Raw genomic sequence first — 23,720 nt, forward strand, 5'->3', positions numbered from 1 at the left:
GCTAATTAAATAATATAAACCAAATTTGGAGTTATCATTTAAATTCATAAAATGTTTTCTTTTGTTCATACCATGTATCTCTGCATGTTTTATAATGACCTGTTATGTTTTGATATTGATTTATAATGGTGCCATGAATATTTGGAAACAGACATGTTGCTTGAAAATGTCTGAGGTCCAGACAGAAAACATCAATATTGTTTTTTCAGAACAGTTCCATTTCCACATATCTGGGAAAATGTGTATGATGCTGAATTGTCCTCAGTGTTGTAGAAAGCATTATATTTCTGAATTTGCCATTACATTTCTGTTAATTTTTGACAATCAATTTCTAAGCTGTCTCATGTTAATTGAAATGACTAAATTGGATTACTGTAGTTCTCAAAATACTGTTTTTCAGTGGGAGTGCCACTTATTTCAGACCTTCAGCAAAAATTGCTTTTGTGAGATATCCAAAAGATAGTATTTAAAGATTAGTCTAGCAGAAAAATCTAAATTGAGTCCTAATGCAATTTGGAAAAGATTTGGCAGAGAATATATATAAAATCAGAACAGAGATTTTTTTTTTCCTAGCTACAGGAAATGGGTATTTCTCTCTCTAGCTTGGTGGCATCTCTTTACTTGGCATTGTTCTGGAATGGCAAAACTTCTTTTATTTTGTGAGGGTGGTAATTTAACCTAGATAGAAATTGGCTGAAGTATCTTGCTTTTAAATGTGTTCTACTATTTTACTTGGTTTATAGATTTTTTTTTCTATATATTTTATAGATTCAAGATTAATTATTTAGATTGAAATGAAAAATATTTTATAAGATTCAGGTACAATATTTCAGGTGAAATACAGCTTACATTAAAAAAAAAAACCCAAAACCAAACCCAAACAGAACAGCTCTTTGATTTTTTTTGCATTTGATTTCATAGGACTTTTTTATAAACTCTGTGCTCAAATATCTGTTTGAAGCTACTGTTACCAATGTAAATGAAGTTTTATAAGCCAAACCTTATTTAACAATTATGGATTTAGTGAAACCATTTGGACACAGTAATCTGCCCTGAACATCATTGCCTGTATTTCCTTTTTCTCATGCATTCCATAGAAGCACAGTGAATAGAATGAGAGTGAAACTTACCTTCAGGTACTGTGCAAATTGATTCTGAAGTAGACTCTTCAGCCCACCAATGGACAGGGCACTGGTGCTGCCCTCCTGTAAAGCATACTGGGTAAAATACTTCAGAAGGTTTTCGTTGAGTAAATGTTCCATGTTTCTCAGATGTTGTCTTGAAGAATAACTGCAAACAGAACAGACAATAACAATCACAATTTGAAATATATCTGACACTCTCTTCATTGTTTAATTAACCATTTAATGAGCAATACTTAACCTAGATGAAAAGAGTTGGGTTTTTTCCCTGTAAAATTGATCAATGTTCCCAAGAAAGGAAATCATCTAAGTTAGGTTTAAGGGTTTAAAAGACCCAATATATTTAGGTTATGCTTACCTCACTGAGAACCCAGAGCTTTCAGATGTCCAGCAGTGAGAGTCTCAGACTGGGGCGACCTTTATAGTTGCATGCTCCACCCTAATTATGAAACTGGCATGTGTCATTGAGTCAGTGCACTAGTTATTGTGTTTCTGTAGTCAAAGGAATAGGATATTTAGCAGAAGAAATGAGTAATATTTTTTTTATCTCTGAAATATGTCATCATCCTCCACTGCACTTGATGTATATTTACTTGGTCTTTATAGGTGATACTGGAAGGGTTTTCTTGCTTGAGTATGTGTATTCTTCACTTCAAGATGAACTACACTCAGAGAAGTGTGAAAAAGACTCCTGTGGCAATGTGCATAGCATTTGTTATTATAGTGGCCTTTTGGAAAATAGCAAATATAAGGGGTTTTTAAACATATCCAAATATGTAAATATATTAAGAAGCTATTCGTTCTTTGTGTGAGTAGTTAATCACACTTCTTCACATTTTGTGCTATTTCTTAGCACAGAAAAAAGATTAAATTCCTTTGGAATAAAATTTTAGTTGCTAGTGTTAAGAAACAAAACATTGCCTGATGTGAATGGTAAAAAATGGAAGTGTTCTAAATGAGAAAGTTGAATGTGAGGTTCTCAGAAACAGTCCCTTCTTAGGAACACCTTTATAACTGATGTTGTGTTCTGCAGGTTCTGAATGTTCCATTCTGAATGTTCCAATGGTTTTATCATGTTCCATTGATGGTCTGTGGGACATCCTGGAGCTGATAATCAGCCTGTGGTTGATGCTTCATGACCCAACACTGTTAATTTTGCAACTGCTGAGTTGCTGGCTCTGGTTGTGGTTTCTACTTGTGGTTTCTAATCTGCCTGCTGTCTGTTGTCTTTTTTTTTTTGTGCTTGGCTTCAGGCCCACTGACCAGATTTTTCACCCTGTCCATCACTTCTTCAGAATCAGTTGTCATTTCATAATTTATAACTCCTAAACAAAGAGCTATTTTGGTCTCTAGGAGATGGATGGGGCAGAAGGCATGTTTTTGGAACTGCAGATGTATGGGTGTAAGATTCCATAACAGGGTAAGTAGGAGGTTTCCTGAGAAAACCAGGCAAACTTTGGTAGATGAATGTAGATATACACCTTGCAGATTATGTAGATATACACCTTGCATTAGCAGCCCATTTGAATGTGCTTGCACTCACTTCCAAGTGTCAGGAGAGTATTAGAAGAGTCCCTAGAGATCATATAGCTAATTATTTCCTTTTCCCTGGAGTGGGGTCATCAATATTTATACTGGATGTCTGCTCAATTTATTAAGTGCCTTAAATAGTGGGGAATCTACAGCCTCCTTATCTGGTTTATTCCTTTTGGGTTTTGTTAGAGTGTATTACTCTGTGTCCACAAGCCTTGCTGCACTCAAGCCCTTTGATTCTCCTGTCTTTGCAGATAGGCAGGACAGACATCTTCCTTCTTAAAATGGCCTTTGACATCAGTGAAGTTCCCTGTCTTCCTATTTTTTTTTTTTAATCTGAAATCTTTGCTAGTTTAGTCTTCCTTTGTGAGTCCTTCTACTTAGATCTTGTAATTTCTTCTTGACTTTCTTCAGTTGTTTTCCATTCTGCTTGAGATGCCATGTCCAAAGTTGTGCCACTTGTTCACCTCTCTGGGTGCTCATGGTGTTGCACATTTAAGTAGTTCCAGAGGCATTTGGTTGATGAGGACAGTCTCTGTGCTATTTTACAGGGAGGTGTCCAGCTCCAGGGTTTTAACAGTGGAAGACTTGTCAAGTTTCTTGACACTTAATTTCAAGATTGTGGAGAGGACAAATACAGTGATTTAAAATTCAGTGCTAAAGCTTGGCATTGGCTTAGGATTCACAGAATTGAGGCAAGGCATCCCCCAGTATCTGTCCAGTCCAGCTGAGGGACAAAGTTGGAAATGCACTTTCTCCTATGTTTGCTTTTTGGCTCTACAGAAATTCAGGAGCTGCTGCTGTCTGTACTAACAGAACTTCTCCTGCTGCTATGGGATATGGGAGTAGCAGTGCAAGCAAGCATGGGGCTCATGGCCTGGAATGCATTGTATGGGTTAGGGTGAGTCCCTTACACCAAACTAGGGCATGGTTGTTCATGACAAGAAGATAATCATGAGTCCTTTTTGCTTCTTTTTCTTTCTGCCAACAAAATGAAAAAGAAATATCTGCTGCTTTCTCCTTTCATCCTCTTTTCCACCTTAGATTTTAGTAGTATTGTGTGACTGGGTAATCTGCTAAGGCTTCTGTTCCCCACCTGCTAATTCCTCCCTGCAGCTCTGGTCTGGTGGCCTCACCATCCTTACTGCTTTATCCCTTTTGGAAGCAGTGTTGGGAAGCTGGTATGCCTGATCTGAATTGTTGACATTACATTGTTTACAAGATTTGTTTTAAGTATTCAAATGACTTTTCTTTGTACCTAAGGCACCTCCATGAGTACAAAATGTAGTAGTAAGCTGCTTAGTGGTACGGAGAAGCTGCATTTCGAGGGATCACAACTCAGAATTCAGCACATTAGTCTTGTTAATTTGCTAAGGGTTCATTAAAGAATACCACCTAATTGCAAAATAGCATAACCAGTTTTACTGAAACATCTTCCTGAGAAAGTGAGAGACCAACATCTGGAAATGTGGGTGATTTCCTCAAGAGTTGTGTGCCAAATCTAGGGATGAATCCAGTGTCCTCAGATCAGCTCTGTTCACAAGGCACTCTTATCTGTGAGGCTATTTGAATGAGAGATTGGCAGAACTGGGATTTGCAGTTTGACCTCCTGACTTTTTGTCCTCCTCCAGTAGTTTGTGTGGCATCTCTGAACTCTGGAATCAGTCACAGAACTCAGTTTGACAGGCCCCAGCGCACTGTCTTTTCCAGAAGTGTCTTTGTAGGACTTAAATGCTATTCTGAAATATATCCATCTTACCCAGCACAGCCCAGCAATGGCACAATGATATCCAGGTGTAAGGAATTCTGGTTGCTCACTAAGAATCTGAGCAAAAGTAGGGGAGTAATATGTTACTGTTGCTGCCCTGATGATGTGTAGCTAGCAGACAGCAGCATTTATCTGGACTAAAGAGCAGCATTGGAGCTTTGATGTCTGTGCGAGCTGAATTCCAGTGTAGAAGCAGCAATCCAACTTTGGTTCCAGGGCCTTGCTGTTCTTTCTTGCAGGTATGAAAATATATCATTCCTGCAGTTTCTGGCATAATTCAATTGGGTTTGCCCTGGTCTAGAGAAGTGATTGTAAGCACAGTATCCTTTTGGAATTGACATTTTTATTTTAGCTTAGATACAAAGCCATTGGCAAAAAGAGGACTAAGTTGGTGATGTCTTGTAAGTTTGTTTAGGGATGCACATCACATGGCCCTGTGGTGGCTGTGTGTCATTTTCTTTCAGTGTGTGCACATTCAGTATTCACTCAAAACTGGCTATTGGTGAATATTCCCTAGTAAACTGGTTTGTTGGCATATTTGGAGCAAGCAGTTCCAGTCACATTGGAGAGCAAGGGAGCACAAGCTGCAGGGATGACTGAAGTCTGGGTGCCACCAAAGTGGTAGGAGGGGTGAAGTTTACAGCATCTCAGTCATGTGCATTTAATGATGGATTCAGTGGGATGGTAATCCAGGTGTTGTCTCTTTTGCCCTTGTCACATCCTTCCTGCCACCATTGATGGCTGAATGTTATGTGATTCTGTGCTCTTTGTTTACCTTAAGGTGATGGACAATAAATTGGGTTGGTCTGCAAGTGGGTTTCTATGCCATTCATTGACACTGTTGGAAGGGACAGGGCACCCTCCATAGGGGAGGGGTGGGGCTGTCACCTGAGGGCAGTGACTATCTCAAATCATCCTGTTTAATCCCCTGGTGATGGGTTAACGCCCTAACCCTCCAGTATTTTTCCACCTTCTTTGGTATATTTCATTGTAGCAGCACCAGGCTCACTTGTATGTAAGCCCAGTGACTTTAAGCAATTTCAGGGATCTCTCTCAGGCTTATTTTCTAGCCTAGCCAGAGTATTGAAATGTCTGCTGTCAAAGTGAAGTTTGCTGCAATGGAGAACATACGTTTGTGAATGTTGAGCACTTGAAAAAAAGAGCAGGAAGTGGCTTTGTGCTTAGTGTTCACTTATTTCTACTTACATAGTGCTTCTGCACCATCTCAGGCTTACAGATATCCATCACTAGATCAAAGAAAGCCCTTTGTTAACTTTGCTTATTTTTTGTAGCAGAGAAAGATGGGAGATGTGGGAGAAAAATGATGGGACAATTAAAGTAAATTGGGGTGGACTGGGGACTCTCTGGAACATATGAGTCCTATCTGATTTGCAAAGAAATCTTGCAAGGTGTCAAGTTTTGATTTCTTATTGAGTAAAAAAACAGAGCAGAAATTGTATAGAACTAGTGCTGGTATAAAGAATATATGTGTGTCTGTGCCTGTGTAAATTACCAATCCCCATGCTGCATCTGAAGTTAAATATGGGATACATTGTGCTGTAGATAATTTGCAAATAATGAAAGGAGTGGAGATGCAGATGTCTGCTGCTACCATGGTGCATGTGTTCATTTCAGCTCTAAGGGCTTTGGTGAGTTGTGCAGAGTCAGTCCCACAACTGCAGGCACACATCTTCAGGCATTCTTGACCTGTCTACAAAAAGAAAGGGGCTTTAAAGTTGGGATACTGAGAGCCAGTCTAACTCATGGGTAATTTTTCCAAGATATGTGGTGCTGGCAGATGTGGAAACTAGCTCTGTAGTGCAAATAGGGGGGTTGTGATAGAACATTTCAGTGTTGTCACTGAAATGATTATACTGGATTTTACTGTTAGCCTAGGAGGAGACGAAGGACTGACTGAGAGAAAAGGAACATTCAGTGAACAAACTTTCTGAAAAAGATCAAATAATTATGGGTGAGAAGTTCAGCAAACTGCACTGCAGCCATTGTACAGAACATGGCATTGCTTTGAGGGATGGAATTGTTAGATGGAAGTTGGGGATGAGTTGTAAAATCCTTTATGTGTCACAGGTGATGCATTCCCTATGTTAAAATTGTCATTGTTTGTAAAACCTGTAGTGGTGATGTGTAAAAGGGGTGTCTCATCTCACAAATTAAACTTGAGCTATATGGGTTATCCTGACAAGAGTCTCTTGCAGGCCCTCCCTTGTGACATACACCTAATGAGATGTTGAAGGTGTCTCCCTAAACAGGACTGGGTGTGACTGCTACAGGGATGAATTATTTAATAAGATGCATTGTTTGTAGTCAGCTTTAAATTGGTGATGTGTTATTCATTGTAACTATATGTGTCAGCTGTTACTGTCATATGTACATATCTGGCAGACTAATTTATTACTGAAACTCCTGTGATGTAGATATTCTATATTGCACAAGATAGTTTTGAGGGAGAATGTGTTTCAATAAGAGGTTTTATGCTTCCGTTTGTAAACCTTGACTTGTACAGCAGCGCAATCTGGTTGTTAGTGCCACAGCTGACATTTACAGTTATGTAGTTGCTAAAACCCTATACCTTTTTTGTTGCATGCTAAACTCAGATTTGTTTTTTAAAATTCTTTAGAGTCATCAAAAATGTGCAAATTTCCATTCCAGCAAAGCATATATGCATTTATGGAGGAGTGGCTTTGGTTCAGTTTCAGGTAGAGAAAAGTAAGTATAAATACAATAGTGCTGTACAAGAGGCACTAGTGAGTTTATTTCTTTGGTGAGATGAGGTCTTTTCTCAGCTGCCCTTTGACACTGCAGATACCTGGAGTCTTTAAATGTCACACCTGTATCTAAAAACCTTTCTTAATCCTGAAGAAGAAATTGATGAGGGGAGTTGGAATCAAGTTTGTAGCTCATTTTCAGAGCATTGTTCCTCTCAGCAGTGCAAACCTGATGGACTGTTCAAAAGAGGTCTAGAGGTGCATCTAATAAGACACATGGACACTTAATTTAGGGATTACATCACACTGAGATGCCTGATCTCAAAAGGGGAAATGTACCACTAAGAAACTCCCTTGCCCAGCATATTTTTTAGCTAGAAATAGTTATAATCTCTTTTCATGCGAGTCTAGGACTACTGTCTGTCAATGTAATAATCCTACTGGTGAGTAAGAAATGTCATATCTGCTTGTCTTGATCCTGGAAGGGTGTAATCCATTTTGTATTATTAGAATTTATTGAAAATGACTTGACAGACAGGAGTCTGATACCATATGAGTTTGTGTAGCTTTCTTATAAAGCCTACAGCTTGAGATGATGGTGTGGTGACACAATAGGATCCTCTTGACTCACTTTGTGTGCATGTGGGAAAGATGGGGAATCCTGGGTTCTGGGTTCTCTAAAACAGTTCTGTCTTTTCTATTAAAGAGCAGAAGCTGGGAGAAGGAGTATTCTGGTGTTTTCACCCCATGGGCCAGTGTGCACTCTTCTGTGGATGTACACTGGGCAGGGACAGGGGGCTCTCAGCAGTTAACCATGTTCAAGCCCTTATAAATCAGTGACTGAGGTTTTTTATCAGAATTGTGCTGCAGTGACCCTTTAGGTCCCTGGGACCCTGCTGGAGCTGTGCTGACTTTGCTGCTGAACTGGAAGGAAATTATTGAGGTAGTGCCAAAATACTGAGCTGAAAGTGCTTGTGCTAGATAATGACCACCTACATTCTGCCAGGAAAAGGTAAGTTTGGAGAAAACAGCAGAAACCATGAGAGGTGCCCTTAGGCAGAAAGAAAGGGAGGTAATTTTTTGGTAGAAACATCTGAATCTCTTCAATTTCTTCCCCTTCAGCACTGTGTATCTGGATGGTCAGCCTTGCTGGCCTGATCATACTCAGCAGTACAAAATGCAGAGGCAGAGGAATAAATGGAACAGTGGTAAGAACTTTGGAGCTCTCTCTTTGATTTGGAGAAAGAGGTGCTTATATGCACCAGTAGAGCTCCAGAAATTACTAATTCTCAGTAAGAAGACTGTAAGTGAGCCATGCTTTGTAAAATCAGATTATTAGTAGTATTCTGGGGTATGTTTCATTACCAATGGGAAACATAACAAAAATGATGCTACAAAGTAATGGCTTTACCTTTGGCATAGAAATCCCTCATCTTGTTAGCATTTTGATGTATTAATGTCTAGATATAATAGATGTTTGCTAAATTATTTTCAAAGGAAAACTGTCAAAATTGGCATTAATAACTTTCAGGTCTCTCTGAAAGGTTAATGGAAATTTAGGACAATGGAAGCAAGAAGCTCCTAGAAAATTCTCCCCCTATCCTCTATTTTGACCAAGTAAGAGTGGACATGAGGGAAAATCGAAGAATTTAGAGGGACTAATGAGGCCTATGAGAAGAGTAGCAGTTGTCTAACAAACAGTATAGAGCAATCACTTTTCTAAGAATTTTTTATGTGATTATGGCCTATTGAAAGAAATTAAGCTGTTGCTATTTACCGAAATTGTAGTTAAGAAAGGGTAGTGCTTGTATACCTGGCTTAATTTTAGATTTTCTAATTACTCAATTTGAACATTATATCAAAACCAAATTATTCTAGGTTCAAGAAGTAACTGGAGTAGTAGTTTGGATTTTCTCACTTTAGACAAGTGCATCATATTTAAACATCTGTAAACCAGAGCTTTGAAGAAGTAGATTTGCATTTTGTAAACTGAAATTAACAAATTATCCACCTCAGCCATAACTTGCTTCTTAGCTGTGCTAGTGAGGAAACCAACTATAAATTAAGTTGAATTTACCTTAAAGCCAGTTTAATTTATTTTGGGTTAGTGACTAGTCTTCCCTTCAACACAAAAGGACTTGGTTTTTTTTTTGTTTTTCTTTTTTCTTCTTCCTGTAATACACAGGAGTTCACAGCTAAGCAGTAACAAAAAGCAGCTTTAAGTAATTTCTTAGGATTCAGAATCAAGAGTGGAGAGAATTTTATAAGAAAGTTTCAAATGTCTTTAGCTTGTGAGGCAGTGCACCAGATACCATGTGGAGGTCAGCCTTAAGGCTGCACCAGTTTGGAGCAGACCTGTGTAACCCAAGATAGCTGTGCATGCTATGCTAAAACATCAAAAAAGGAGAAACATTGCTTTTCCTCTGAGAAACATTGGTTGTCCTCTGAGAGAAGTCCATTTTTCCCAGCACCTCTGCACAGTCACCTTCTATTGCCCATTGGATCCTAGTATTAAAAAGCCCTAGTATAAGAATCTGAAATTATAAATTTGAAAAAAATGAAAATATACGTCTAAAACCACTTGGTGATTATTGCATTGCCACTGAAAGATAATACAGATTTATTAGCTGTGGCTTCCATTGGCATTGTCATTTGGCCAGGCTAATTAGGGGAAGCCTGTGTAGGCATCAGAGACATTGCTTGCCATGAAACTCTTAACTTTGGTCTTCATTGATGAGAAGGAAGTTGCCCAAGAGCCTGGGAAAACCACCAAAACCTCAGTATTGCTCAAGCTGTAAAATGAAAAATTAATTTTGACAAATCACAGCAGACATGCTGCGCCTGCAAACAACACAGATCAGTGACTGTACTTTCTTGCACAGCTTGACTTTGTGTACAACTTTTTTGTCCTGTGGCAAAGAAATATTCTAATCTTTCTCAGAATAATCCATTTTAAGTAATGATAAATAGAGTTCTTGCAAGGTTTGTGTTGTCTTGCTGTTTCTCTCACTGTGAATCTGGAATTGTAAGTGAGATTATAAAGAAACAGTATGAATTAACTAATACAAAATAAATTATCATTTCAGAGATTTAGTGTCATTAACACCATTATGTGGTGAATATGTTTATATTGTCACCTTCTCACTCAACTAATTTTTACCTGCTTTTTCTGAGCTGAATCTTAAGTAATGAGACATTTAATAATATCTGTCTTCTTGGAGAAATATGAGAGCCAGTACTTAAGCAAACAACAGAAAAAGTTTCTAAAAATAATTTTTTCAGTGAACTTATTTTCTTCATTCCACCACCTTCTTACAAACTCAGCAAAACGTGGATGTCAAGTGACAAATAACACTGAGAGGACCTTTACTTTAGATAAGGAATTATAAGGAGAGAACCCTGCTTTCCTCTTGAGACCCAGATTGAGCTGATGAAATACATTTGTGACTAAGCACACCTATAATTATTTCACAGGAAGGCAATGTGTGTGGTGCTCTACAGTGCATATTATGGTATCACCTTGACTTTAACAAGAGCACACTGGGTCAGACCACAGCTCCATCCAGGCCAAAGGCCCCCTTGGCCAGACTTGTCCTGTCTCTCCCTTTACAAAATCTTTGTTGGCAGTGTCCCAGTTTGTTAGAGCTGCCCAGGTGCTCTGTACTTCTACATTTTTGTTAAAGCATCAGCTGCATTGCCTGGCATGGCCATCAGGTGTTTCAGACCCTGGCTCTCTGTATCTCCACTGAGGCATTTGCCACTTGGCTGGGTGACAAGGCTGATGGGCACTTATTCACCACAGGTACTGGATCAGCTGTTTCACCCTTCAGTCTCTTCAAAATTGAATGAGTACCATCTGTTTTCAGTGATTTTTTACTGTCTATTCTGTCTGTTTTGTAACCACTTCTTTTAACACTTCAATTTGAGAGTTTCCCCTGAAGATGGATTTTAGCTTGGCAATGTCTTTCAACTCCTTGACACTGCACACAAGCAGAATGCTCATGTTTTTTCTGCCATGGTCATTGTTCTGTGTATGAGTTTTATTTTATCTTTTAGTCCTGGTATTTGATTAACTTTACAATGCCATTTTTCTCCTTAAATGACAATGAATAAAAATAATTGACTCTCAGTTATTGATGCCTTTTACAAGTTTCTTCTTAAATATTTGGGGGATAGGGTTAATGATTTGGTATTTATATATACAAACTTAAATGTATTTGTGTTTCTTCATTTGGACATTTAGTTTCTGTGAAGAATGTCTTCTTGCTGTTAATGAAGTCCCACCTTTTTCCTTTCTTAAAATTTTCTTCATAAAAAGCATTTTTCCAAATAGAAATGCATGTTGGATTATCAAAAAAGCTTTGCCCTTTCCAGTACTTACAAAAGGAATTATGTGTAACTAATTGTAAATCAAATAGGGAAATTTATGCTGTGTACAAAACATTTTTCTGGATGAAGTGGATGTAGGTGAGTGTCTGTCAGTGCTTGATTTAATAAGCAGAGAACATTTTATTTAATGGAGAACTGTGTGCCTGAGTCTGCATTGATAATGCTGCAATATATTGTGTGTCACTTCAGAATGAGCTGAGGATGCTCTGGGATGCTGTAGAGTGTTGACAAAGAATGGATGTTGAAGGGACATTCACAAAACTCTTTCTGAGCAGGTTAGGGCAGAACATCACTGCTCACCTCATGGCTTAGATGAGCATTTCAAGCTGCCACATGTTTTGGTGAGCTTCTCCAGCTTGAATGTATTGGCCCCTGTCTGTGTTGTGGTCCCTACAGAGAGAAGCACTAGGGTGGTTCCCTTCAATTATTTATCTAGAAGGTATGCAGCTGAAGTTACATGAGATGAATGTCACACACAGGGGCAACACTATATCTAGTGAACTAGTTCCTCACCATTGTTCTGTTTGGCAAGACAATATTGTAAAGGGAAATTGTCCAGATCCCTTAATGCTGTGATTATATTGCTTAATATAACAACTCCAAAACATCTCCTCCACCCACTGGCCTTAAAACAAGCTTGCAGAAATTGTGCATTAACAAAAAATCTAAAAATTAGGGAACATGAAATATTTTACCTGTTCACAGATTCCTGCATAACTCAATAGATTACTGGAGTTCATATGTTGAAAACTACATGAAATCTCCAATTTTATGAATGCCATTTCTGTAGGCATTTCTCCCTCTCAGACAAGGGACCTAGTGACTTTAAGGCACTGGCTTTGTTAGAAGGTCACCTGGGAATGTGTGGTTTCTGTATCCTTAGCTGCCTTGTTTCTAAAGTGTAGGAACAAGATTAGATATCACAGAAATCCTGGTTCTTCTAGGTGAAAAAAATTGTTTAATCTGCCTTATTTTTCCCATACCAAATGGAGGTAATGAAGCACACTTGCCTTTGTAAAGTGGCTTGATACCTGCAGAGAAAGGTCTTTGCAGCAGCTGAGGACTTCCACCCTTTTCCTAATAGCCTTTAGACACCCAGGTGTGAGAACTGGAGCTGAACATGTGCCTAGAAGTGCATGGGCAATGAAAAATAAGGGATTTAAATCAGTTGAATGATGGTATTGGAGGGTGTATTTTATTAGATGTGAGTGACCTGTTCATTATATTGTGAAGAATTTAATTTTTATTAAAAGTAAACAAAAAGCTATTAGCTGAAGTTTTAGTTTTAGTTAAAAGTTTAGTTCATGGAGGAGGGGGGTCTGGTCTGCCCTCGACCCCTCCTGTGAAATTGATGTGATGGAGAAAAAAATAATGTGAAATATAAGAAAATGATGAAAGTTCCCCAAAAGGAAGACCTTTTTAATTATGAGGTTTTCTGTTTCCTTAATTCTGTATTTATTTGCTTCCCATCCTTCACTGTATGTGATAATGCAGTGTTCCATGCTGGGGGGTTAGGCACTGAACAACAGAACTGCATTTGCAATGGATTTGACAGTGATGTGCTGTAGATCTGTGCTTTTACACTAAAAGTTCTTTCTCATGCTCTCTGTCTCTTCATTCTGCTGTTGGAGACTATCAGAGGTGCAGGTGAAGGATAAAAATGATTTTTGTATGGGTGCCACTGGGAAACTTTGCCTTTGTGATGTTGGCTGTGCTAGGTGCCTGTTGTGTGCCACTGTGGTGATGCAGCCTGGAACTTTGGCTGTGTGGCAATGTCTTTTGGTTGCTCAGTAAACATTTGTAGCATTTGAGTAGATCACTGCATTATCTGCTGAAGTAATCTGTACCTGGCCACCCACACTTTTCACAGAGGAAAAATTCTGCTGGGTGTGTTTGGCTGATGTCATGTTAATTGAATGCCTGCTTGATCTGCATTAGTATAAAGTCAATTCTATAAATATTACTTTCTTAGAAACAATATTGGTAGTTTTTTTCCTACAGGTTTTCACCATCATGTTGCTAAATAAGTAGTGATGTGAAGATCCTTTTCTCTTCCTCTCTGACCTTTTTTCTAGTGGTTCTCCATATGCATACACACATCCTCTCTGCTTCTCTCTTCTTACTTCCTCACAGGTAGCTCTTCCCTTGGGTTTATATTCTAAAAGTGTGTACCATGTCCATTCCTAAAAATGAATATGAAGATTTGCAATTCTGATTTTATGATCTGTTAGCAAGCAAGAACTGCACAGGCACGTCTGTACTGTCATGTTAACTCTGGACCTTGTTACAGGAATGGGAGAGGAAGTGATTAGTGTTTGATGTTCATGGTGTGGGTGCAACTGGTCAAGCCACTTGTCCCTTTGAATGGTATCTGAACCTGACCCCCTGATTATACCTTATAAACACAGTTAAGGAAAGCAAATTCTAAAGAATTCTTGTCATTTCATGTTGAAGGGGATAGAGTTAACATGCTGGGGGAGATCATAAGAAGTGCAGAATTAAATGATGATCTGAACAGTGATGTTTATTAGGTTTTTGGAGGAAGTAGGACAGACAAAATGAGACGGGAGGTATCCTGCTCAGAAGGAAGACATCATGGTTTCTACTTGAAAAAAAAAAGTATTGTAGGTCATAAGTGTTTTATCAGAATAGAGTCTTCCAGACTAGATGGTCTTTGGCCAGCTGAAGCTTTCTGAAATGGAAGCAGGAAGCTATTAAATGTAATGCAGAGCATGTGTCTCAAAGCATCCCTGAAATGCCTGGCAGAGGTAATCAAGGTAATTAATCTCTGCTATGATGTTAATATACAGCATTCTTTTTGGTTTTCTGAAGCTGAAAAGATGTTTACTGTTGTTGGATAGACAGTAATGGAAATACCAAAGTACTTACAAGATAATCTGTTTAAAGTTGTGTTGTAATTATCTCCCTATGCTATCTTTTTTTCTAATATAGTTCACAATAGGAAACTATAGGATTTAGAAAATCCTAGAATTACAATTCAGTACCTTGATGAGCACTTTATGATATCCAACTCTTGCTTTAATTTTTCCAGAATGAGAAGAGAAACATTATGATGTATGTGTGGGAGGGAGGATAAGGACTCATGGAAGTAATCTGCTGTTGAATTCATGGGGGAAAGAAAATCCCATTGCTTGTTGCTGGAGAGCTTTCCAGAAGAATAAATGTCAATACTGTATGCCTAACAAGATACCCAGCATTCATGTTCTCTATAATTTAGGAAAAGTTATAGACATGAAAGACCAGATATGTCAAAGCACATCTATTATTCTGGGCATCCAATGGAAGACAAGAGTAGTATTTAAAATTAGAATGATTGAGCCAGAGGCTTTCTGCCTAGATATTTCCTGTTAAAATATGTCTGTTCTGCTCTCAACCCATAAGATTAACATTACTAGAATTTCTCAAATTAGGAAATTAAGTGGAAGTACCACTAAGTAATGAAGTAGTCAGCTTCAGTTCTAGAGGGCCTTTCATTTTGTATGCTTTGTTATGGGGTGTAGGTAGTAGAGGTGATGGAACTGGCATGACATTTAAACAGGAGTTAAATCAAACCAGAAGCTTTCAAAGAGGAAGAGAGAAGGGGTACATTACAAAAATGCATGTCAAATATTTAAAGATCTCTAAATTACAGATATGAATCAGTTTAAACAGTAAAAGTGATCCTGCATGCCTTCCAACACCAGTTACTTTAGCTTGCACAGTGTTCTTCTGATTTGTCATCTTCTGTGAGATGCTGTTTCAAAATGCAAAAATGTAAATGAAGAAGAGAATGGAGTGGAAGGTAGGAAGAAGCATGGCTATACTATTAATTAGTATGAGAGCTTCATTATCTACATCTATTTTCATTTCTACAAAGTTACAGCTTAGATGTAAAAGAACAGTTGAAAAGAAAATAGACTTGTACATGAGAACAAATTGTTTCAATTAAAGGTTACAGTGGTGGGCATGAGCTGGCTGCTTTGTGTGGTTTTGCAGAGTGGACTCAGCTGAGCTGCTTGTTGAAAGAGTCAGACTGGCACAAGATTTTGGCACTGGATATAGATCAAGATTTACTTTCACAACTGTCTGCAGTTGTCTTTAGTGGGATTTTTTCCCAAAGACAGCTTGCATAATACCTTGTAGCAGTTTAACATGCTTGCTCAGTGGTGTCTTTAACACATTTTGAGATATTTTCTCACTACTTTGCTTTTCTTTGGGATCTTGAATTGTACTACAGGGGTTTTGTTCTTTGAAGAGTTAAAAATTAGCATTTTTAATTCTGAGTAAATGCATTGTTCTTCCTTCTATTCAGCTGATTTTCATGGAATGTTCATCTATCAGAGATACCAATTTAGCCCAACTAGTAGAAAATTCTTTTTGATGTAGAAATGTCAGATTTTAAATTCTGGTGTCTGTTTCAAAAGGTGATCAATCAGCCATTAAAGTGATGATCACTAAAGTGATGATCACTAAAGTGATTGGGCATAATATGAAGCATAATACCCTAATAAGAAGGAGTGGTACTGGGCTGCTTCCTATGTATCTGTAGCAGAGAAATCCTTATGGAGCTAGAATCCTTTCTTTCTGTTTCATTCATTTACTCCAAATTTCAAGTAAGGAATTTTCTTCTGTCAGTATAAACCAGTGTGATTGTATATTTTGTCCTTTAGTTTAAAACCTCAATTTAATGATACATTAATCAGATGCAACTAAACCTAGTTGGTGAAATCATATTAGCTGCTAGAAGTTGTTTAAGCTTTGGTCAAATGTCTGTTGTCAGATAATGTAAAAATGAATGATCAGGCTGAATCAAAAAGAGAATAAAGTAATTTCTCTTAAAGCAGAAGCAAAGCCACAAAAAATACAGATGTTCAGGTTTGTGTTCTTAAAACTGACATGGATTTCATGCTCTAGATAGCATTTGCACTTCTTTCTTCTGTGAGTAGAGCTCCTACTTGAAAATTTTCAGTCTCTTTTTCAACTTTTCAACTAAGGGACCTTGTCTTTTTTTTCTATTCAAATATATATCCTTTTGATAGGATGCTTTTCCATATCCAGTGAATAAAATAAATAGTCCACAGGTGTCTTTCAGCTGATCTTCTAGGGATTTCTTTTTAACTCTGCATTTAGCTAGGAAGTTTTACACTACAACAAAAACACTTTCCAACTAGAAAAAGAATTAAAATGGGTGAATCTGTAATTTTCTACTTGCTGCCCATTCACTTCCTTTCTAAAAGAAATGCCTCAGTCTCTGGTTATCGAGTACCAAATCATCTCTGAGCAGATTTGGAAGGTGGGCAGAACATCAAATGGGTGTTGACACCATTCTGTGAGAGGGATCAGTGGTTGGACTCCAGGCAGTCTCTCTTACAAGTCTGACGGTGGTCTAATTACTTTAGGGAAATGGGATAAAAAGCAGTTGTTAGTTCTCCTCATGTTCACTGTGAGGATAATGGTTTTTATGGCAGATGAACAGAATTTCTTCAAGAAGTACCAGAGTAGTGTAGGTCATGGCACTGAGCACTGCCTGAAAGCTGATATCAGTAATTCTCCTCAGTGATGGTCTGGAGTAGTGACCACTTGAAATAATCAGTTTTCCTGCTCACTTTCCTTGAAGTAAAAAATTTTCCTTCTGTCTTGCTTGCTGAAGGCAGAGATAACTGATAATGAAGTGGTTCAAACTAGCACAGGTCTCTTAATGAATGAGAAACAACTGGAATGGATGCTTGCTCAGGCATGGTAACTCAGGGAGGAGCAAGCATAGAATACTGGACAATTCTGAGGGTAAAACATCTGTTGTGCTTTGTGTCCACCAGGGACAATCTCATGTTTCTGTGGCTATTTTGTGTAGTTTAGGTAATGGGGCTTGTCTGTGGCCCAGTCTTCTGTGGCAGTTGCCTGCAGGATATAATTCTCTGAGTCAGAGACCACCCAAGCACAGTGCTGTTCAAACAGTCCCAGGCTGTGTTTGATTATTCCTGTCTCACCATTGTGGGTGGGGTGTTTGATGAACATACTCACCAGGCTCTATCTCACTCTTCAGGTTCTTCTCTCTCTTTAGGATGCTCAGAGACACAGACTTGCTTCATGCCTTCCTCTTTCTGATATACCTGATGTAGATTTAAGGGCATTTGGTAAGACCAGAATTACACCTACTTGGAATTGCAGCTGGAGAAGTCCTCTTCAAAGGCAGTGACAGAGTTCTGATTTTTTAAGATATATATGATAGAGTTAAGGATTTCACCTAGCTACGGATTTGCTGATCTTTCTGAAATTAAATTAGTATTTAATCATTAATTATGATGTGAGATGGACCAGTCTGAAGTCTGAGAACACCCTTGCACATCCTTTTTAGTTATTCAAGTCTGTGGCAAATCCTGCCTTTCGTGGCATGATGTGACTGACGCTCCAGTGTATTTCTGTAGCCAGCACTATCTGACCCTGTGCCTTTCACTAATGCTGACAGTCTGAAACTTTCTGCTTAAGTCTTTAAGCCAACTCTAGGACATGTGTTAGGAATAACTTGAATGAGTTCTCAAAATGCTGTTAAGCAATATCTTTATGGGCTTTGCATATCAACATCTCCATTAACTTCCTCAGTTCATTGCACTCTGCTTGCCAGTGAGTAAGCACTGTTTGAAAAGAAGCCACGCCCTTCATGAATTCTCCTAGAGAAAATGTTACAAAACATTCTGGAGCAGAATTTCTGCTTAGACAGAATCCTTAGAGAGCTTTTAGACTTCAATAAATAAATGCTCCATGGCAGGTAGTTAGTTCTAAAATAGGAAACAACAGATCTGTGGAGAAGAGGATCACCCAAACTGGAAAATAGTTGACAGTAGTATTCAATGGGATTTTCAGAGTTTTAAGAAATTTAAATTGGTATTTGCTGGAATGTTTGGATACTGTGCTGTAGTTTATTGAAGAGAGTAGAGGACAGGATTTTTCAAGCTGGTTGCTTGTATCGGTATGTAATTGCATGAATCAGCTATTGATAATTTCTGCTTTGATCTTACACATGATGGATGTTCTTTTAAAAACAACATTACTTCAGTCAGAGTAATGGAGCACTGAGTAGTCTGAAATCTGCAAGTGGCTTTGTTGGCAGTTAATTCAGTCCTAGGGCACTGAGTGCTTCAGATGGGTGGGCAGTGATGCAGTTTGCTTGGAACAGGGATATCTCTGGAGAAAAATGGAGCAAGGGAGGTAGATGTAATATTTGCACATTCTTTCAGTAACTGAAAATGTAACCCTTTGAACAGGGAAAGTCTGTCACTTTGCTTTCCTTGCCAAGTTGGAGGGTCTCAGTGCATCTGGTAGTGTTGTAGTTGTCAACTTTTTCTTTAAAATACTTGTACTAAGATTGTTTCTAAAACAGAATAGATGTTAGTATAAACGTCCCATTTGTAGGTGTCTGGGTTTTTTTACTGATGAACTTGTGATTGATTGATTTGATCAAATCTAGCAAGTACTGACTAATCCTACAGAGAATGATGAAAGAGTCAATCAAAGGATGAATTCCTTAAGTTTGGGTTGAGTCCTTGTCAGTTTGTGCTGCTGGATTTTTTTCATAGCTGTGTTCAGCAGGGATTAGTATTCATCAGTACCTGTCACTGCATTCCCTGCTCCTGTCAGCTTTCCCTCTACACAATCCCTTGTGTGCTGTGTTCAGAGCCCCTTCTCAGAGTTCAGGTAATCTCCAGGGCTGTGGCATCTCCTGATGCTTTGATCAGCACTTACATGTGTAGTAATTTATTTCAGCATTGTTAAATCTTTTGCTCACCAGTCAAGGGCTGAGTAAAAAGACAAAAAAACCTAGACCCCAAACTTGTAAAAATGTGCTTTCAAAGCTGCTTAGCTAACAGTTGTTCAAATCAAGTAATGCTCATCTCCCTGCTCAACTCCTTAAAAATGAAGCCTGCAAACAAAATCCAAGCAGACACCCCCCACTCCCTCCCCTTCCCCTGCCAAGGTAACCAGAGTAGATGAATTTCTCAAAATGGCATTGCAGAACATGAGGCAAAAAAAGATAAAATGTAATGGTCCTGGCATGATTGCTAAAATGATAGGTGTGGGGCTTTCAGAGCCTTGGCTGCTCTGTGTTGAGTGTCAGGGCTTGAAAGGTTTTCTCATTAGCTTTTATATGTTTTCTATCAACAATGAAACAATCCAGGCAGTAGATATCTGAAAGAAGATTTCTGTTCATGGATAGTTGAAGTCACTATTCATTAGTAACATGATTCAATAGTGATCAGACTGTTTTATATCTAGAATGTGCTTTGTGTTGTGTTACAGTGATTCATTCTTAATTTCATGTTGGCTGTCTGGTGTAATACATCTAAAAGCTCTATAAAATCCCTGTAGTGCTGGCAGTTTTCAGAGATTTGGGTAAGAAAGACCTAATTGATGCCTTATATATTCTTGGATCCTCCCTACAGATATTTTTTGTTGCTTGTGGTGCCTGTTCTGTGCTTTTCTCTGCCCTTTCAAAGAACTAATGCACAGGAAGAGCTGATTTATTCGGTGCCAGGAAGCATAAGCTTGTTGAAGAGTCCATTCAGTTGCACAGTGGTTCAAAATTACCATTATTTGAAACCTCTGCTTTTTCTGATCAAATAAATTCTGTATAATATGGCAAAATATTTCATTAATATGACATTGTTTTCCTGATTCTCATTACTTTCTTTGGGCTGTAGGGCAGCAGTGTCACTTTGGTTTGAAAAGCTTCTTGCACAGATGTTGTTGCAGAGAAACTCAAGTAATATATAAACAAGTAATATTGAGGGCTGTGCTGTTGTAGTTGCTGGAGTTCATCTGGGCCACAGAGCCAAAGAAGTTCTAAGGCATTAATTCATAAATAGTTCCTTTTGTCACTTGATGACAAAAGTTAATATATCAAACCTTGTCCATTTCTTACTAATAAAACAGTATTGGGAGAGATGGAGAGCTGAAAACACAGACACACACACACACATATACACTTGGTGTTGAAACTCACCTGAACCTTCCCTGTGAGACCATTTCTGCAGCCAAATTTTGTAGGGCTGGCAGTGCCACGAGGGGGTCTGACCCAGAGGATGAGAAGCCTTCAGCAGAGCAGATGCTCTACTTCTGAGACCCTCTTCTTTTTTTGTGGCCGCTACTTCAGGAAAAAAAGTGAAAATAAATGAAAGAAAATAAACTAAATTCAGTAGATTTCATATTTTTAAAATAGTAAGGATTCAGTGAATGGGTTTTCTTTTATTTTATGTGTTTGTGGAGGGGAGCTTAGCTCAACATCTTGCACAGTCCTTACTTTTGTGATTTGAGAGGTAATTGAAGAATCTGTAATATCCCATTGGTTTGATCACAACTCCTGCTCATGACATGTTATAATGAATATATTGCTTATAAATAACATTTTGAATGTATAAGGTTGTACAGAGATAATTACACAGCTGAAATGCATTGGCACAAGGCCAAAGGTTGAGCACTTTCCACCATCCCTCCTAAACGGAATAACTTCACTTTATGAAGTGTATCATCAGATATTGTTTTCATTACTCTCAGAGGGCAAATTAAGGTTAATAAAAATCCATTTGAGATTACCCATATATGTGAATATTTGTATTTTTAGAAATTTTCTTTGTCAATTACATTTCTCAATGACTGTGTTTATGTGAATACAAGTACGTAGGTCAAGGCTTCAGCTCATGTTTCTACAATTTCAAACTGTTTTACCTCTCTTAGACAGATTTCCTCTAAACTGGATTGTGAGACCCTGCAAGGTTTTTCAAACTGAGCAAAGCTGGGTGCACTCCTTCCACTAAGCTGTGGTTTCTCACATGCCCTGAGTCTCGCTGTTCTGGGTTTCACTTGACCCACGTAGAAGCCATTTGACTCCTCTGCTTCAGTCCTCAAATCCAGTATTTGTATATCCTTGTCTTTAAATTTTATGTTAAATAGCATATTCTTCATACAAGGCAACCCAGCATTTTGTTAACTCTTCAGCAGTCTGAGAAGCCCTTTAATAGAGCTGAAGGGGAGGAATGGTTTTCCATTTTCTGTGATAAGTTAGTTATATCTATAATCTGAAATAGCGCACACATACTGGAGTCACCTGTTCCCATACTCTGCTTTTACAACATTATCCTCTCACTGCAAGTGTCCTCTTTTCACTCTGCTGCTGCATGCCCTTCCCCTCTTCCTACTTCCCAAGAAAGAAGGTTGCCATTGGTTGCCTTCTTACTTGATACCAGAGCTGTGTCTGCCTCTTACCATAAGAAGAAGCAATATAAGAAATGGCCTAGTGTACAGAAATTTCAACCCATATTATTTACTCATATTTAATATGTATAATCTTTCAGCCTCTGTGAGGTTGAGGGACTTTGTTTTTCCAGAGATGGTATCTTTATCACTTGGTGGACTTTTTTGGTCTATGAATTCGAATTTTTAAAAATCTGTGTACTATCTTAGCACAAAGAATAGCTTTGGGCAGAGTTATCCTATTGGTAACATTTTGGTGTAATTTTTAAAAGAAAGGTGTTTTTCTCACTCCAAAAAATTAAAATAAGAAATTAGTAAGTTGCTTTTGTTAATCTTAACATTAAATGAAAACATTTGTCACTAACTGGTTAACCTTGTCAGTCTATTGCAATGCAGTATTGAAGAACAAAGCATTAGAAAAACAAAAGAGAAATAATGATTGGGAATGGTTGGAGGTAAAATACATAAATAAAGTTGCCACTTAAAAATCTATGCCACTTGCTAGGCTAGGCTTGTTTGTTTTAGGATTTTTTTATTTGTTGAATGAAACAGTGTCTGAGCAACATTTCTCTACAGGTTATTGACATGCCAGAACACAATCCTGGAGATATGGGCGGAACAATGAGACTGGGGAAGAGGAGGACTGTTTTTAAAACTGAAAATTCTGTTTTAAGTAAGTTATTTTTCTGCTCTTATGACTTTGCCTTCTGGATAGGAGCTTTGTAACATGTAAAATCAAAAAATGCTATAATCTTAAGCAAACAGTTAGGTGACAGCTTCCCTGAGCTCGTTCACTCTGATCCTGTTATTTACATTTACTGAGAATTGGAGTGAAAAAAAGAAATGAGAGGCATCTGTAACTCCCAGTGAAACTGTCACTGAGGGTCCAATGCTTTTTTAAAAGCAATGAGTAAAATGTTGAGAAAACTGAAATTCTTCTCATGGCAGTTTAATTCATTATGTTCTTGAGAAGGTCAGAGTGCTTTCTTCCTGTTTTCTAGCTTGATCCTGGAAGCAGTCTTGTTTTGGGAAAGCAAAGTATATGTTGCAGCAAAGGAAAATTATTTGCTGTAATGGGACACTTCAGATAACAAAATAAAAGAAACCAGAATATAGAAAAAATTATTTAATTAGATCTATGTGTATTTTAAAATTGAAGTAATATTTGTGTCCTATTAATCAGCCCATTGTACAGTAGTAATATAGATGATGCTGCAAAAGTGTGAAAAGTAGTTTCTTGTCCATTAACTAAATATATGTGTATTTCTTATATTGCCCTGCCCCAATATTGATCTGAGGTATTCTCTATTTAGCTATGTTAAATTTAAGGAATGTATCCTTCTGAGTACTTAAAAATTACATCTACTTCAGCAGGAGACCAGAGAATGTAATACCACATGCACACTTGATGAAAAATCTGCAATTCTAGAGATGCCCATACTAGTGATCTAACTAGCCTAGGTGATACTTTGCCTATGTGTGATATAAATATGCATATCACAATGTACAAGTTGTTGTGTGACCTAAACACTTCTGCAAAAGTTAATAAAAATTAACATGTGTTGTAACTCTTGACCAATATTAAGAGTTGTTTAAATCTGTTTAGATCTTTGGAAAGAATAATAAGCTATGGTAGTTTAACAGGAAATCTGATTTATTTTTCTTATGTTTTACAACTTGGATGAAAATAATAGTTTTGAAAAGGTGGTCCCTTAAAATTAAGACATACACCATACTTTGTAAAATAGCAGTACTATTATTCTACAATTTCTGAAGATGTTCTTGGCAGTTTAGTTCATGTACCAATCCCCTAGCAAGACAGTAATTCTCATGATCTTAGTGTAAATTGAGAGCAAAGTTTGAGCCATGATTAAAAGTAAGAGATATGATTGAAATCTGGTTTACTGCATATCTCAA

The 23,720-nt window shown here is 37.9% G+C and overlaps 1 protein-coding gene across 2 annotated transcripts in view; it reads left to right on the top strand.

Moving 5' to 3' along the window:
- CTPS2 (CTP synthase 2) overlaps window positions 1–23,720 on the top strand; it is a 61,104-nt gene that overhangs the window by 20,816 nt on the left and 16,568 nt on the right. For both annotated transcript variants that reach the window (XM_054628339.2, XM_077172875.1), the window contains exon 14: window positions 22,380–22,476. In XM_054628339.2, coding sequence (XP_054484314.1) covers window positions 22,380–22,476 — 97 coding nt within the window. The remainder of the gene's footprint in view (window positions 1–22,379; window positions 22,477–23,720) is intronic.

This window comes from Agelaius phoeniceus, chromosome 2 (assembly GCF_051311805.1).
Source record: "Agelaius phoeniceus isolate bAgePho1 chromosome 2, bAgePho1.hap1, whole genome shotgun sequence".
Classification (NCBI taxonomy): domain Eukaryota; kingdom Metazoa; phylum Chordata; class Aves; order Passeriformes; family Icteridae; genus Agelaius; species Agelaius phoeniceus.